Source organism: Takifugu rubripes, chromosome 10 (assembly GCF_901000725.2).
Source record: "Takifugu rubripes chromosome 10, fTakRub1.2, whole genome shotgun sequence".
Lineage (NCBI taxonomy): Eukaryota > Metazoa > Chordata > Actinopteri > Tetraodontiformes > Tetraodontidae > Takifugu > Takifugu rubripes.
In genome coordinates this window covers 5,067,525-5,082,645 of record NC_042294.1, presented here as the reverse complement: position 1 = coordinate 5,082,645, position 15,121 = coordinate 5,067,525, and the positions used below count along the sequence as shown (strand labels likewise).

Here is a 15,121-nt window from a genome sequence, read left to right as displayed (position 1 = left end):
TGGAGAACAGCTCCAGTCAAAGGCTCAAACTGGAGCACAGGCTCAGCTTAAAAAAGAAAAAAAGACATGAAATCTTTGGATTCCTCTCAGAGGGAATTTGCGTTTCACCACATGGATCTTTTTCTGGGAGGAAGATGTGAATTCACCCCTTTTGTGTTTTATTTTTGGACAGCAGGTAGCAAATTTTCCTTTATCCCTCTTTTTTTTCTACAAGCATATTACCTTTTAAAACACCAGTTAAATGGGATGTTGCTTAGAGCTCCATTCAAAATCATAATTACTCAGCGTACCTCCAGGAAAATACATCAGGTGTGTGAAAAAAGGAGCTGGGAAATATGAGGTGGTCAGTGGGTAGCAAGACAGCAAATATACATCGATTATATCTGACAGAAAAGCGCAAAGCAAACAGGAGTGTGTTCACACCCACAACCTTTTCTATGGAGAGGTGAGAGGGGAAGCAGCAACAAGAACCCATTGCTGTGGTTACGACACTAACATTAGCCATTCATCTAAAAGTGTCAGAAGCATTGCTCAATAGGCTCATTACCCCAGGTACGATATACAGTGGTGGGATGTGCTTTTTGGCTTTCAATACATCCCCAAAGCACAAGTTACGATTGACTAAAATTCAGAAGCAGAACCCAGGAATACAGACAGGACACGTGATCCCATGGGAAAAAGAGCTTTCACAACTGTATGCTGGGAACACGCTTTGCAAGTGCGGCTCAAACGTGCAGAAGTTAATCGTGTGTGAATCGTGCAAAGGAACAGAGCTCTTCGGTGGAGGGAGCCGTGGAAAGAAGAGACAGTTCCAAGGACCTGAAGTCCATGACCGCATCACTGCTGACCATACCAACACGATCTGAGTTGATCGCCATGTACCAGTCGCCACGTGCCAGCTGCTTTAAAGGCCTCCAATCACATTGATTAGCTGTAGGTGTGGAAGCAGCCAACACGAGCAAGAAAAACGTGCCAACCACGCTCCCTATAGGAAGCACAGAGCAACAACAGCGCCCCACAACAACCGGGGGTCAGACAGCAGATATGAATTCTTGCAAAAAGATTGATGTGTCCTGGTTTTAGCGCTTCTTGAGCTCCTTGTCTGGTAACATTACTGCAGCTTTTGTACAGCCCATTAAATCAACAGAATAACTGACTTCAGCTGTTCTCACCTAAAGGAAAGATGTTTAACTACCATACATTTGAAAACCATGCCATGCAACGGTCACACTCAGGCATGCTTAAATGGGTGGAAACAATGCTTTCTTTGTGCTAGCTGAATATATTCCTATCAAAACATCTCTTTTGTTTCACATTTGTTTATCTGCACAAGTTTTGCATGGCCACATGCACCCTTTATCTCTGCCAAACCATGGTGACCTTCTTCCAGGAACACCCACTAACTCCCTTCATGACAGTGATATCACACTGCTGTCATTGATGTTTTTGCTTATGACCATATATTGCATATGTGGCAGGGCATGGCCTGCCCTCCGCACAGATGCCATATGGAGGTAATGCCTTAATTGGTGGGTGGGGAGAAAAGGTTTATATAAGGCACTGCCTCCTGCTGGCTTTAGTTGTTTTACCCCTTCGACGAAGGTACGGCCTGGTTGCAGCTTATCTGGGCTGTTCGACCAACTGTTAATTCTGTAGTTCCAGTTACTATCATAGATAGACAAATTATCATACTTAGGGGGTCGTCTTATCGTTAGGTCACATCTTAGCTGTGCTGTTATAGGCCAAGGCTGCCGGGGTCCGGAAACATGATCACCTGACAGGCCTCTGTCACCCCACTGGGTCATGGTTTCCTCTCCTCTCCTTTCCTCCTCCTCATCAAGCAGACTAGTTATGATGATTCCTGTGTAGTTTTTCTGCTTCTCCCCCCAATCCCCTCTCTATTTATTTACAGGTATCGCCGCCTTCGGAGCTGCATGACGACCTCCAGCCCCGCTGACCCATTGTATAGTGTATTTTTGCGTGTGTTTCTGTGCCTCTCCTCTCCTTCCCTCTCCTGTCCTCTCCTCTCCTCTCCTCTCCTCTTCCTCCTCTCCTCTCCTCTCCTCTCCTCTCCTCTCCCCCTCCTTCTCCCTCTCCTTCTCCCTCTCCCTCTCCTCTCCTCTCCTCTCCTCTCCTCTCCTCTCCTCTCCTCTCCTCTCCTCTCCTCTCCTCTCCTCTCCTTTTCTCTCTCTCCACCCAGCTGGCCATCAGCAGGAGGGTCCCGCTACATGAGCCTGGTCCTGCTCAAGGTTTCTTCCTGTTAAAGGGGAGTTTTTCCTTGCCACTGTTGCTTGTCTGGGGTTAGGCCCTGAGATTCTGGAAAGCGCCTTGAAACAATTTGGATTGTATAAGACGCTATATAAATAAAGATTGATTTGATTTGATTTGAACTGAACCTGTTTCACAGAACGAGCATGCTGTTTGGCAGTGCCAAGGTAAAAGCACGGCATGCTAACGCATATTTCCTCTGGTGGTCATGACTTAAAGTGCAACAGTGCTTGAATGTGTGCTTGCTACTTGTTGCAGAAGGTCGTGCTTCCTCCCGCCATCCTTCCGTCTAGAGCGCTTTGCCCTAAGGGCGCGTGCGCTAGTTTGCACTGGGCAGGTAAGGCGCAGCAATGCGCGTCACTGACTCCCCCACTCACTCAGTTGATAGATAAATGGTAATGGGGCTGTTCTCGCTGCAGTTGGCTGCCGGCTGGTGTCAGTGGGTCGCGTTGCCCCAGAGGGAACCTCTTACGGAGTGGTGGCGCCACCAAATACAGTAATTTTTTTGTTGAGTATTGGATTTAATAATAAAATTGTAGCAAATAACCCTCAATCCCGTCTCTGCCTCTGTAGTAGAAGCTTATCTGCGTGTGCCTAACCAAGTGATTGTTCACTGGTTAATTCCTGGGGTGAAATTCCCCAGGTGGCATTGTCGTCAACCGTTACACCTCTCACTCGCCACACATAGTCATGCCTGACTTCTTAAACTTTCAACCTCTGCTTGCAGGAGCCAGAAGGTTCCAACCTTTAACCTCACCTTCAGTATTCTTTAATTCATAAAAGAATGAAAGTGAATCTGTTGACATGAAACCAACGTGCGTTCCCTTCATCACAAGACTAAAATCATTTTAACAAAGAGCTATGTCAAACAGAATGCTGTTTAAAGTTACAGAATGATACCAGATCCTCCTGGTGTAAACAAACCATTAAACATGAATGTAGATTCTTAAAAGCTGTGTAATGGCTAAAGTACAAAAGCCACAAAATACGGTGCATTCATCCAGGTCATTGCGATCAGCCATTTATTTAATGCTCTTTTCTATACAGCTGTGACTCAGATCTGCACAAATAAACCTCAATGTGAGCACAACTTTTGAAAAAAGTTATCTTGAAACATTCGACATTTTTTCCATTTTGTTTTTATTTAAGCAGAGGATTAAAATGTATGATGCATTTTTCCATGCTCAGTCACATCTGTGTGATAGTGCCTCTCATGTTCAGCAAAGTAAACTGCAACCTCAATCCGAAGTCTTTCCCTGGAACGCCAACAATGGTCAGAATTCCAGCTCATGTTGTTGCTGGCAATTATAATTGCCTCTTTCGCCTTTATTGTTATGGTGCCTTAATATCCACATTGATAAATGTGTACATTCTATCTTTCACAATGTCTTTTACTGTATAGTTTAAGGTATTAATCCCATCTTTATCCATAGTCTCACGAGTGTGGGACAGTTTGTCCAGCCTCTCTGGATTGTTAGCATTGTGATCATCTCTATCATGTGTGATCATTTTGTACTTTCCTGTCATGTGATCAGGTCGATTAATGGACATGCCGTGGAAGATGATCCGGTTATACATGTCATCGTCCTCACCCCCCCAGCCCCAGTAAGTGTTTGAGTAGCCGTTAACAGTCAAGAACTGTTGCTTGGAAAAGGAAGAAACGCCACCAAAGATCGTTTTATAAGGCAGCTGGAAGTTGAACTTGTCAATAGCGACAGACAAGTGTCGGGGGGATTCGAAGCATCTGTAGAAGTTCCGATCATCCATAGGGACCAGATCTACGTCGGAGAAGACAAAACACTCGTAATCGTAGTCCTTCAGCGCCTCAGCAAAGCCTACATTCATCAGTTTAGCCCGGTTAAATACTCCCTCTCCATCCTGGTTGATGACATAGATGCCATAGTCCAGCTGTTGCCGCACTAGCATGGGATGGAGGTAAAACAGCAGGTGCTTCAGGTGCTCATGCCGATTCCGATAGGGGATAATGATCGCCACCTAAGGAGATAAAATAAGCCTGATTTAAATACAAAGAATAATTTCCACTTTAGTCTTAATAAAAAAAACAACAAGTCTAAAAAAATGGCTTTCAGGATTTGCTAACATGTGGAACCTATTGTGGCATACAATCAATCAATCTTTATTTATATAGCGTCTGTTTCTAGGCGCTTTACAGAATCGCAGGGCCTGACCCCAAACAAGCGACAGTGGCAAGGAAAAACTCCCCTTTAACAGGAAGAAACATTGAGCAGGACCAGGCTCATGTAGGGGGACCCTCCTGCTGATGGCTGAATGGGTAGAGAGGGAAGAGAAGGGGGGAGGACAGGTAAAGGAGAGAATAGGTAAAGCATAATATAGCATAATACATTATATTAGCATAATTACAGTTTGTTGTAACATATATAATGAATAAATGTTTGTGTGTAATGAAGGTAGATATAATACAAGCATACAAGCAGTCTGAACTACACCAAGAATGGTCATATGGGGTGTCTGTCAAAGCTATCCATGATGATGTCCAAAATTAATACAGAAATCATATTTAAACAAGAGACAAAAAAAGCCCAATAATGTCCTCATTTTTGTGAAAACATCTCAGGATACAAGATGCCTTTTCAGTAGGTTCCTCCCTAATTTTCTCACTCACTCCAGAATTTTTGAGTGGCACCTGCAAAAGCCTATTTTTTGTAATAAGGTATGACAATTACCTAGTTGACAGATGGTGTAACAGTTAGCAAACAGTTGACAGATGGCGTAACACCAATACAAATTACAAAAAGCAGGTAGGAGCTGAACAGCAGTGGAAGACAAACATAGAATGACAGTGCTGAAAATCAGGTTACTGTTGCTGTGTTCATGAAAAAACAAGTGAGAAGCCCAAACATTGTTTTATACGTGTGAACACTTCTAGCATTGTTCAAATTCTTTCTTCATTGAAACCTGCCTAAAGCACCTTCAGTGTTATTTCAGAATTTAGACTTTCCATGGTAGCAATTTAAAATGAAAATACTGAAGATTAAAAATAAATACATTAATTAAAAAATAAATACAATTTTAAAATTTATATATATATACTGTATAACTGTATGTACACACACACACACACACACACACATATATATGTATTTTCATCTTCTGTTTAGAGTAAGTCAAGGAATGTGTGCATCACGGTTTAGCTTTTTTAAACATCACTAATTGTTTTAATATGGTATCTTATTTTAAAAAACACATTTGTATAGCAGTGTCTCGTAATGATAAAGCCGTCAATGCCCGTTCTCAGGCTAATGGACTTTAATAAATGTACTGTTTTGCACTTTTGCAGCTGGATTCATTTGATCAGTTCTACTTAATGTTTCTTCTTTAACTCTAATGAGGTTAGAGCTTTGTGGGAGTTCTTTTCTTACCTTGTGCTTGGAGACACAGTCACCTGGCTTGTGTCTTCCTCCGTCTCGAAGAGAAGCACTGATTTTTCTTCTGACTTCATTCCAACTCCGGTTATGACTAAACTCCACCGAGAAAGGTCCAATAAGGTTCGGAGGATCGTCGGAGCAAGGTTTCAAACTGTTGTTGTTGCTTCCTTCTTTAAAAATTAGTGCCTCTCTCTCCAACAGCTCATCCAAATGCTTTTTTAAAGCCTGGGAAATGGACCCTGTAGCATTTCCCATAACATATTTTGGAGATAAATAATTTAAACTGATGTTTTGGCTGTGAAGCACAAACACAATTCCAGCCATCACAGTCACTAAAGCACACAAAACTATAAAAACACTAAAATATTTCTGCATTGTTGACAGCTCACAGTGTTGCACACTGAGACAAAAAGGTTTCACCTTCTATGGATAAAGGCAACAGAGGCAGGAAAACCGGTTTGTCAACCTGGTGAGCGCCCGCTATTGGCTTCCACATTCTGAGGTCAGGTATTAACCACTATATTTTTTTCCGGCTCAAAGGATGACTCCCATGTCTGTATGGTCTTCCAGGAAATTTTACAGCTGTTGCATTAGTCCAGCTTATCACCTTTTATGTATCATCATAATTCTATTTAAAAAAACAAAAACAAAAACCAATTTCCTTTACCATAGCTACATCAATGAATTCCATTTTCCTTTAGGTTTGGTCAAAGTTCATTTGATCAATGTCATTTCTTTTTAAAGTTAAACAAGTTTAGTGAAGTGCTTTATTGGTTCATTTTACCTTCATAAACAAAGGCATGGCAGCAAATCATACCACCTAGCTCAAAGATAAAAAGAGAGAGCAATGTCCAACTTATCACTGGATCAACTATACTATCAGATGCAACCATGAATGCAGATGCATTCACTTGTGTTCGGGGTAGAATTTCAACCAGTACCCATTACACATGTGTTTTGTGTATGTTTTTTGTTGAGCTAAGTTAAAGCTTTCTTTCCTTGCATGTTTTTGGTGCACACATTTAGTATAGTGGCAGTTGTGTAAATAAAGACATATTTGGCACTACTGAAACCACAATTCCCAGGTCTACTTGAAGGAACTTAAAGGTTGGATTCCAGCACAGGGAAATAGTAAAAACTACAGTAAATACCAGGGAAGACCTACACAGCCACAGACAGCATGGACGTAATATTTACATGAATTCAGGGAAATGAGCAATACAGACTCTAAGTGTAGCATTGAGGCAACAGTACAGCAAAACCCAAAACAATAAAAAAAGACAGAAGCTGATTCTGACAGGAATAAAACTCAAAACCTTTTTGCCAAGAGGTAGCTAAACAATTGCACCCTATAATGGATTTTAGTTTATTCTCAAGTTTGAAGTTTGAAGTTTTTTGTCTTTAGAGCCCCGAATCACAAACATTGTTACCTCGGAGGTCTCTACAAGCTGCAGAGCTGTGACATCCTCTCTCCTTAGACCTTCTAACTCGGGACAAACTTGAAACCCTGATGAAAGGACCTGTATCAACTGAAAAACATGCAAAAGGAAAAGGAAGAGAAAAGAACACTCATGTGGTTTTAATATCTTGATAGCTGGTGAAATTTTCAAACATCAAGATTTTACATCAACGCTTAGGTTGTTGAGAGGGTTTTAAATTAATTTTGCAATGTCTAAACCATGAGAAAGCTTTTCAAATGTATGGAAGATGTTGAGGCCTAAGGGGAAGAAGTAAAAGATAAAATAGTTTAAAAAATTAAGGTTTAGTGAGAGTGAGGAACAGTCCAATTTGGCTTCTTTGCAGTGCACAAAGGATGGCACCAAAAAGAGGCCACATTTATTTCTCAAGAGAAACAGAACTAAAAAATTAAAAAGAAGTGATCCTAAAACTTTATAGTTAGTAGACTGTGGAATATTTGCAGTTCTCTTTTACTCTATCAGTCACATCTGATTCTAGTTTCATGAGAATGTCCCTTTCTGTTGCCATCAGCAGGAAGTCCTCAAAATGTTCCACTCCCATTCTGCTCCTTAGATGAATCCTAATGAACTTCAGTTTTAAGCAAATTTCTATTATATGAAATGATGACATAACCCTGCACTTTGGATAGTGGCATTAAGATATTCATAGAATTTACAATATCTTTCCTGTGTTTGCCTGCACAAGATGGTAATTAGTTTGTCGGTTAAGAAGCAGAAACTGTTGAAGGACACTTTCTATTGACTCCCATATTACAGAGCTGTGCTCTGTAAATATGAAGTGGAACAAACATTACAGTACAAATAGAAATTATTACGGCAGTATCTCATATGTTCACCAAAGTAAACCACAACCCCAACCTGAAGTCTTTTCCAGGAACACCAACAATGAGTCAGAATACCAGCTCACTGGTTTTTGTTTGAACTGCAGGTAGCACTCAGTGGTGCTCGTTTGCTTTATTATTTTAGTGCCTTATTAATTCAAGATTCAAGATTCAAGAGTACTTTATTGATCCCTTTAGGGGGTGTCCACCAGGGAAATTAGCATCTCCAAAGAAACGTACAGCACTGTACAAAATTTCCCACCACCATTACACCCCATTAAACCTATTAAAGATAATAAAAATATAATAAAATAAGAAATAAAATAGAATAGAATAAATTAAAAATAGAATATGAATATAAATATTAAACTATAAAAATGTTCCAGTTCTCCTGTTGGCCCTCCTCCCCCCCTGTGAGGAGTTGAACAGCCTGATGGCTCGGGGGATGAATGAGTTCCCCAGTCTGTTGGTCCTGAACTTGGGGAGGCGCAGCCTCTGGCTGATCAGGCTTCTCTGGCTGTGGATGACAGTGTGCAGAGGGTGGCGGACATTGTCCATGATGCTCCGCAGCTTGTCAATAGTTCTCCTCTCTGCCACTGTCGCCAGAGGTTTCAGCTTCATCCCCACCACCGAGCTGGCCCGCCTGATCAGCTTCTCCAGCCTGGAGAGGTCCGCTTTTGTCGCACTCCCCCCCCAGCACACCACAGCGTAGGACAGGACGCTGGCGACCACAGACTGGTAGAACATCCAGAGGAGTTTCCTGCAGATGTTGAAGGATCTGAGTCTCCTCAGGAAGTACATCCTGCTCTGGGTCTTCTTGTACAGCTGCCTCGTGTTGCTTGTCCAGTCCAGCCTATTGTCCAGCCACAGCCCAAGATATTTGTAGGTCTGCACACCCTCCACCTCCTCCGTTCCTATCTGAACTGGTCTAGGTCTCGGAGAACTGGTCTAGGTCTCGGACCTTACTCACGTTGATAAATATGTACAGCCTATCTTTCACAATGTCTTTGACTGTATAGTTTAAGGTTTATTAATCCCATCTTTATCTATAGTCTCATGAGTGTGGGACAGTTTGTCCAGCCTCTCTGGATTGTCAGCATTGTGATCGTCTCTCTGATATTTGATCATTTTGTACTTTCCTACCATGTGATCAGGTCAATTAATGGACATGCTGTAGAAGATGATCCACTTATACATGTCATTGTCCTCAACCCCCCCAGCCCCCATTTCCATTGATTTTCTCTGATTTAATACATGGTTGTGTGTGACAGAGGTAGATATATGACGTGTCTGTCAAAGGAAAATGATAGTTTTGTGAGAATCCTTCCCTTAACTTGTGTTGGGAGACACAGTCACTTGTTTGTGTTTCAACTGTAGCTCACAGCTTTCTGCATTGTTGCTACATCAGGGTGTTGCCCAATGACACAAACTGGTTTCACCTGCTTTGGCCACTTTTGTTTATACTTTTATATCAGCCACCTGCTGGGCCACATTCTGAGTTCCTCTCTGAGTTCTCTGACTTCTTATCTGCCCCACACAAGGACCACAAGGTTTCAGGAAGTGAATTTAAAATCTGTGCACTGTCTGGATAATTTGCCTGATCTTTGCCTGATGTTCAGCATGGATGGCAAGGGTAACGTGGGGACATGCTTCCTCAGCCATCTCATACCACTCATTTTGTTCAGCAGTAAAGTCAACCTGCGCAGCCACACCCTCAGGCCCAACAAACAAACACGGTGATGTAATCATTCAGCAATTTCCCTGTAACTTTTCTCTAAACACATCCTGATACACCTCACCTATTCTCACAGTCGTAAAATAGGGTGACATGATAGGGATCAACTGGCGGGGCAAAAGGACTTAGCATCGACAACCAGGACCTCCAGCTCTGAAACAATGCCACAACACCGACACCAGGTGAGGTTTAAGGTTCAAGTTCATCCATCCATCCATTCTCTACCGCTTATCCGGGTCGGGTCGCGGGGGCAGCAGCCTAAGGAGAGAAGCCCAGACTTCCCTCTCCCCAGCTACCTCCTCCAGCTCATCCGGAGGGATCCCCAGGCGTTCCCAGGCCAGCCGAGAGACATAGTCTCTCCAACGTGTCCTGGGTCTCCCCGGGGGTTGTGAGAAGAATTATTGTTGTTATTACTATTATCGTTTCAATGCTATAGTAAGTATAGTAAGTAGATTTAGAATGTTTAATCAAAAAGAATGTATGAGTGTTTGACTCAAGTATTGTAGCTGTTATGTTCCCAGCACTGGGAGGTATCATGTTCAAGGACACGAGGAAGTCGTAGAGATAGGAGGAGAAGGAATCATGAAGTTGTTTTGATACCAATGTTGTGTGAACCAAATAAAAGAGGAGAGCGAGCAGCAGACGGACGGAGTTGAGAGAGGAAGCTTGAACTGCTCGTCAGCTCTCCCTTGCAAGGCCACCTGTTGTCTGTGTGGTTGATCTGAGTCTAGTAAACGAACAGCGCGGGTGACCAAACATCACCCTCACAAAAATTGGTCCTTCGAGCCGGGTCCCAAGACCTGGAGAGGAGCGCCGTGGGACGACCGAACGCCGAAGTCTGTGCACAGCCGGAGTCAAAAGGACGTCCGAAGTGAAAGACCTTTCATCACGAGTTGACGGAAGGCCGGTCTTCGTCCCTCCCAGGGCGACCATCTCCAGTGACGGGAGGAAGGCACTAAAACAACTCAGAGAGAAACCATAGCGACAACGGAGTGAGTATAAGACACAAAAAGCGCTACACAGAAATACCGCGGTATTGCCTGCCTGGTCATCGGGAGAGAAGCAGAGGCAAGATACACCCGCCTCCTCGGAGGTAGAAGCCTGGTGTATACTCTCCTGATCGAGAACGATTGACTATAAGGCCACGGCAGGGGGGCTGAACTAGATATCCTGTATGGATTGAGGGTTGTTCAGTCGGGAGATCAGGCGTCTCCATTCAAGTACATAAAAACTGATAAATAAAGTGCAAACATGGGCAACCAACATTCCACAAAAGGTGCTGAATTCGAAATCCCAGCATCATGTAAACACATGGAAGACAAATATCCAGGTTCATGCTCATATGTTCAGCTGTGGATGACTAAGTTCGATTGGGATGGTAACTTAGACAGGCCAGGCAATATTATAAAATTAAAAGAAGTTACCATACTGAAACCCAGCAAGTCCTCATGTGCGTTAATGGCAAGAAATGGGGCACTGTTAGAGGAGATTGGGTCCCAGTGGATCCAGTCACTCAACAACCATGGCAGCCTGGCAGCCAAGAACTAAATGACAGACTTGACAGACTGTACGAGCGCATGCGAACTGTTTTTACCAGACGAGCTGACTACAGCGCCATTACGGCCACGAGACAAAAGACTGACGAAAGTTTTGAAGACTATAGCATGAGAATGAAAGATGTGTTCCGGAAAAATAGTGGAATTCCGTATGCGGAAGAACCAGAAGGTCCCTACCAACAGCAGTTAAAGCAAGCTATACATGGGGGATCAAAATCAGAGATAAAAACCTGGGTAGAGAGACAATTAGTTGATTTCGGAACTAGTAACCTAAACCGCTATGAACAACATGCTATGCATGCTGAAAGACAATGCCAAAAAAGTAAGAACCAATCAACAGGCATGTTTTTCAATGCCAATCCTCTCCCAAGCCGAGGCCGAGGGCGTGGGCGAGGCCGAGGCGGAAGGGGAGGAGGAGGCAATTCCCGTGAAAATGATCGGTGTCATTATTGTAAAAATTATGGACACTGGGAACGTGATTGCAAAAAAAAAACAACGTGACCAGGGATACAATAGAGGACAGCAGCAAGGTTCTAATCCACCTCAGCTATGACTAGAACCGGAAAAAGATGTCACAAAAATTAAAACAAATCAGGGCACAAAATTTGACCAATTTGAAAAAGATGACTTAGAAGATGTTTTAGACTTAGAAACCATCTTCCTGTTTGCTGAAGGCAAACCAGAAGTACAACTGACCGTGTTAGGTAATTCTTTAACATTCTTAGTAGACACGGGTGCAGGTAAATCAGTAATTAGAGATCCAATAGCCCTGGCACCAACTTCTACACAGATTTTTGTGAGATCAGCAAATGGTCTCATAACTAAAGAAAGAATGTCAGTTCCTGTAGATGTTTGTGACCCTGTAAGTGGAATCACACTTAAAGCCCCTTTCGTGATCTCCACCACATGTCCCGTAAATCTGTTAGGAAGAGACCTTATCTCTCAGCTTTAGTTGATGATTCGTACCTCAGCCGAAGGAGTGTGGTCTGTAGATAGAATGGTTAATCTGTGGGTAAGAGAAGCAGATGATGTCATTCTTAGGACTAGTGAATTTTTGCAGATCATGGATCTTAGATTATGCGAAAATAACTGCCCCTTTACAAGCATTGATGTATGATAATCCCTTAGCAATGACTGATGTGTTAACTTGGACCCCTGAAGCTGAAGAAGCATTTACACACACAAAGCAGGCCCTTGTAGGTGCTGGAGTGTTAAAGCTGCCAGACTATCAGAAGCCTTTTGAGCAGGTCGTAGATTGCAAAGGTAATTTTATGACTTCAGTTTTGTTGCAAAAACACGGAGATAAGAGGCAGCCAGTGGCCTACTACTCCCACAAGCTAGATCCCGTAGTTTGTGCACTCCCACCATGCGTTAAAGCAGTGGTGGCAGCATCTGAGGCAGTAAAAGCCTCCGCAGGAGTGGTGCTATATCATGAGCTAACTTTGCTAGTTCCACATGCAGTGTCAATACTGCTGCTACAAAGTAAGATAGCATTCCTGTCGCCCGCACGTCATCTTTCCTGCATGGCAGTGTTGCTGTCTCAGCCGAATCTGACGATTCGACGCTGTACGACCTTAAACCCAGCGACGCTGCTACCCACCGCAGAAGAGGGACACCAGCACAACTGTCTGGATGAGGTCTCCACCAAGGTCCTGCCGCGACCAGATCTCAGTGATGTCGCGTTGACTACAGGACAGACACTATTTGTGGATGGATCATCGAGAAAGGATGACTGTGGACGCACTAGAACTGCCTATGCAGTAGTCACAGCAACCGAGGTGGTGGAGGCGAAATCACTTCCCTCCTCCTATTCTGCTCAAGCTGCAGAACTCGTCGCACTCACACGTGCCTGTGAACTAAGCAAAGGACAAGATGTTACCATTTATACAGATAGTCAATATGCTTTTTCCACGCTGTTTGTGTTTGCTCAACAATGGAATTTAAGAGGGATGAAAACGTCGACCGGCAAACCGGTCATGCATGCAGAACTGTTAAAAAAGTTATTGGCAGCAGTACAGCAGCCACGTAAAATAGCTGTATGTAAATGCACTGCACACACTAACAACACAGACGCAGTCTCACAAGGCAATGCCTTTGCTGATAGAGCCGCAAAGGCTGCAGCAAATAACAACACACTTCTTGATAATGAAGAATCATTTACCTTAGAACCTGCAGATAATGATATTCTAAAAGAAATGCAACAAAGTGCTCCAGAAAAAGAAAAGGCCACGTGGAAGAAGCGAGGAGCCAAACTGGATGATAAAGGACTATTAACCATAGGAAACAAGCCAATCCTTCCCCGGAATATGCATAAATGGGCAGCATTAGTGAGCCATGGGCCATGCCATGTCTCAACAGGAGGGATGGTACAGATGGTTAATGAACATTATTATACTATAGGATTTCATACATACTCAAAAAAAATTTTTGTTCACAATGTGCTATTTGTGTAAAACACAGCCCACAGGGAGCCCTTAAGGCCCCTGCAGGCACTACACCATTACCAAATCATCCATTTCACACAGTTTTTCTAGATTTTATTCAGCTAACACCATGTGAAGGTAAACAATATTGTCTAGTAGTGTTAGATGGATTTACTAGGTGGGTAGAAATTTTCCCCACAGCAAAAGCAGATGCACTGACAGTAGCAAAAGTTTTATGTAGAGAGATCATTCCCAGGTTTGGCATCCCGAAGGTCATCTGGAGCGACAATGGAAGCCATTTTGTAAATGAGATAGTGAAAACTGTAGGAGTAACTTTGGGCATTGATTTGAAGAATCACTGCGCATACCACCCTCAGAGTGCAGGGTTGGTTGAAAGAGTCAACGGTACTATTAAGAACAGACTGAAGAAATGTATGGACGAGACAGGAAAGAACTGGATGTTTTGTCTCGACCTGGTGAAATTATGGATGCACATAACACCACACAAGAAAACAGGCATCACACCCTTTGAAGCATTATATGGGCGGCCTTATTGCCTACCATACTTTGCAACAACAAATGAGCTAAAACATGTTGAAGAAACAATAGCAGATTATCTGAAAAAAGTGTTACTTAACCAATGTGTGAATACAGTAAATGTTCTGCCTAGTCCTGTGTCTTCCACAGATTCCACCCCCCAGGAACCCATTCAACCGGGCGACTACGTGTGGGTGAAGAAGTTTGTGCGGAAGAGGTGGAACACGCCTAGATGGGAAGGTCCTTATCAAGTACAGCTGACCACAAAGACTGCAGTTCGAGTGGACGGAAAACTGTCGTGGATACACCTTTCCCATTGTAAGAAACAGAAAATTCTTCCAGGTGAAGGCGAGGGAGCAGTGGCGGACTCTCCGTAAACGGCTGACGGCCTGTATAGGTCCAGCAACGGCTGAACCCCGTCGGAACCTGTGAAGAGGATCTAAAAGGAAATGAAGTTGTTCTTCCTAATTGTGGTGAGTGCTGTGACGGCAGGACTCGTGAGTTTTGGTCTTTGGAACTTCCGACAGGAGGGAGGTAATCAGGGACAGAAAGATGCTCTGAGACAGGATGAGAGCTACGGGCGCGCTAAACGCACCGTAGTTAGCCACTTAGAACATTCATGGTTAGAACAAAATCCAGAGTCCTCACACACTTACAGTTTGAATACATGGTGGCGCTATGCTACTTTCACAGCTTGGACACAGAATCATTCAACACAGAGGTGTCCAGAAGGTTATAACTGTACATGTAACTATCCCGCTTTCGCGCCAGGAGACAAAGGCACGCAATTAGTGGATAAGGGATGGTGGTTATGTGGACACAATGCGTATGCAGACCTACCAGCAAACTGGTCAGGAGTGTGTGCTCCAGTACATCTCAAGGATCACACAGTCATA

The 15,121-nt window shown here is 43.3% G+C and overlaps 1 protein-coding gene across 1 annotated transcript; it reads right to left on the bottom strand.

The window, feature by feature from the left end:
* Positions 1-3,152: 3,152 nt before the first annotated feature.
* LOC101061991 (beta-1,4-galactosyltransferase 1-like) lies at positions 3,153-6,106 on the bottom strand. Its single transcript, XM_029843125.1, has 2 exons — positions 5,670-6,106; positions 3,153-4,263 (listed from the first exon to the last, which is right to left on the bottom strand). The coding sequence occupies exons 1-2, from the start codon at positions 6,048-6,050 to the stop codon at positions 3,601-3,603; spliced, it is 1,044 nt and encodes a 347-aa protein (XP_029698985.1). The 5' UTR covers positions 6,051-6,106; the 3' UTR covers positions 3,153-3,600.
* Between the last annotated feature and the right edge of the window lie 9,015 nt (positions 6,107-15,121).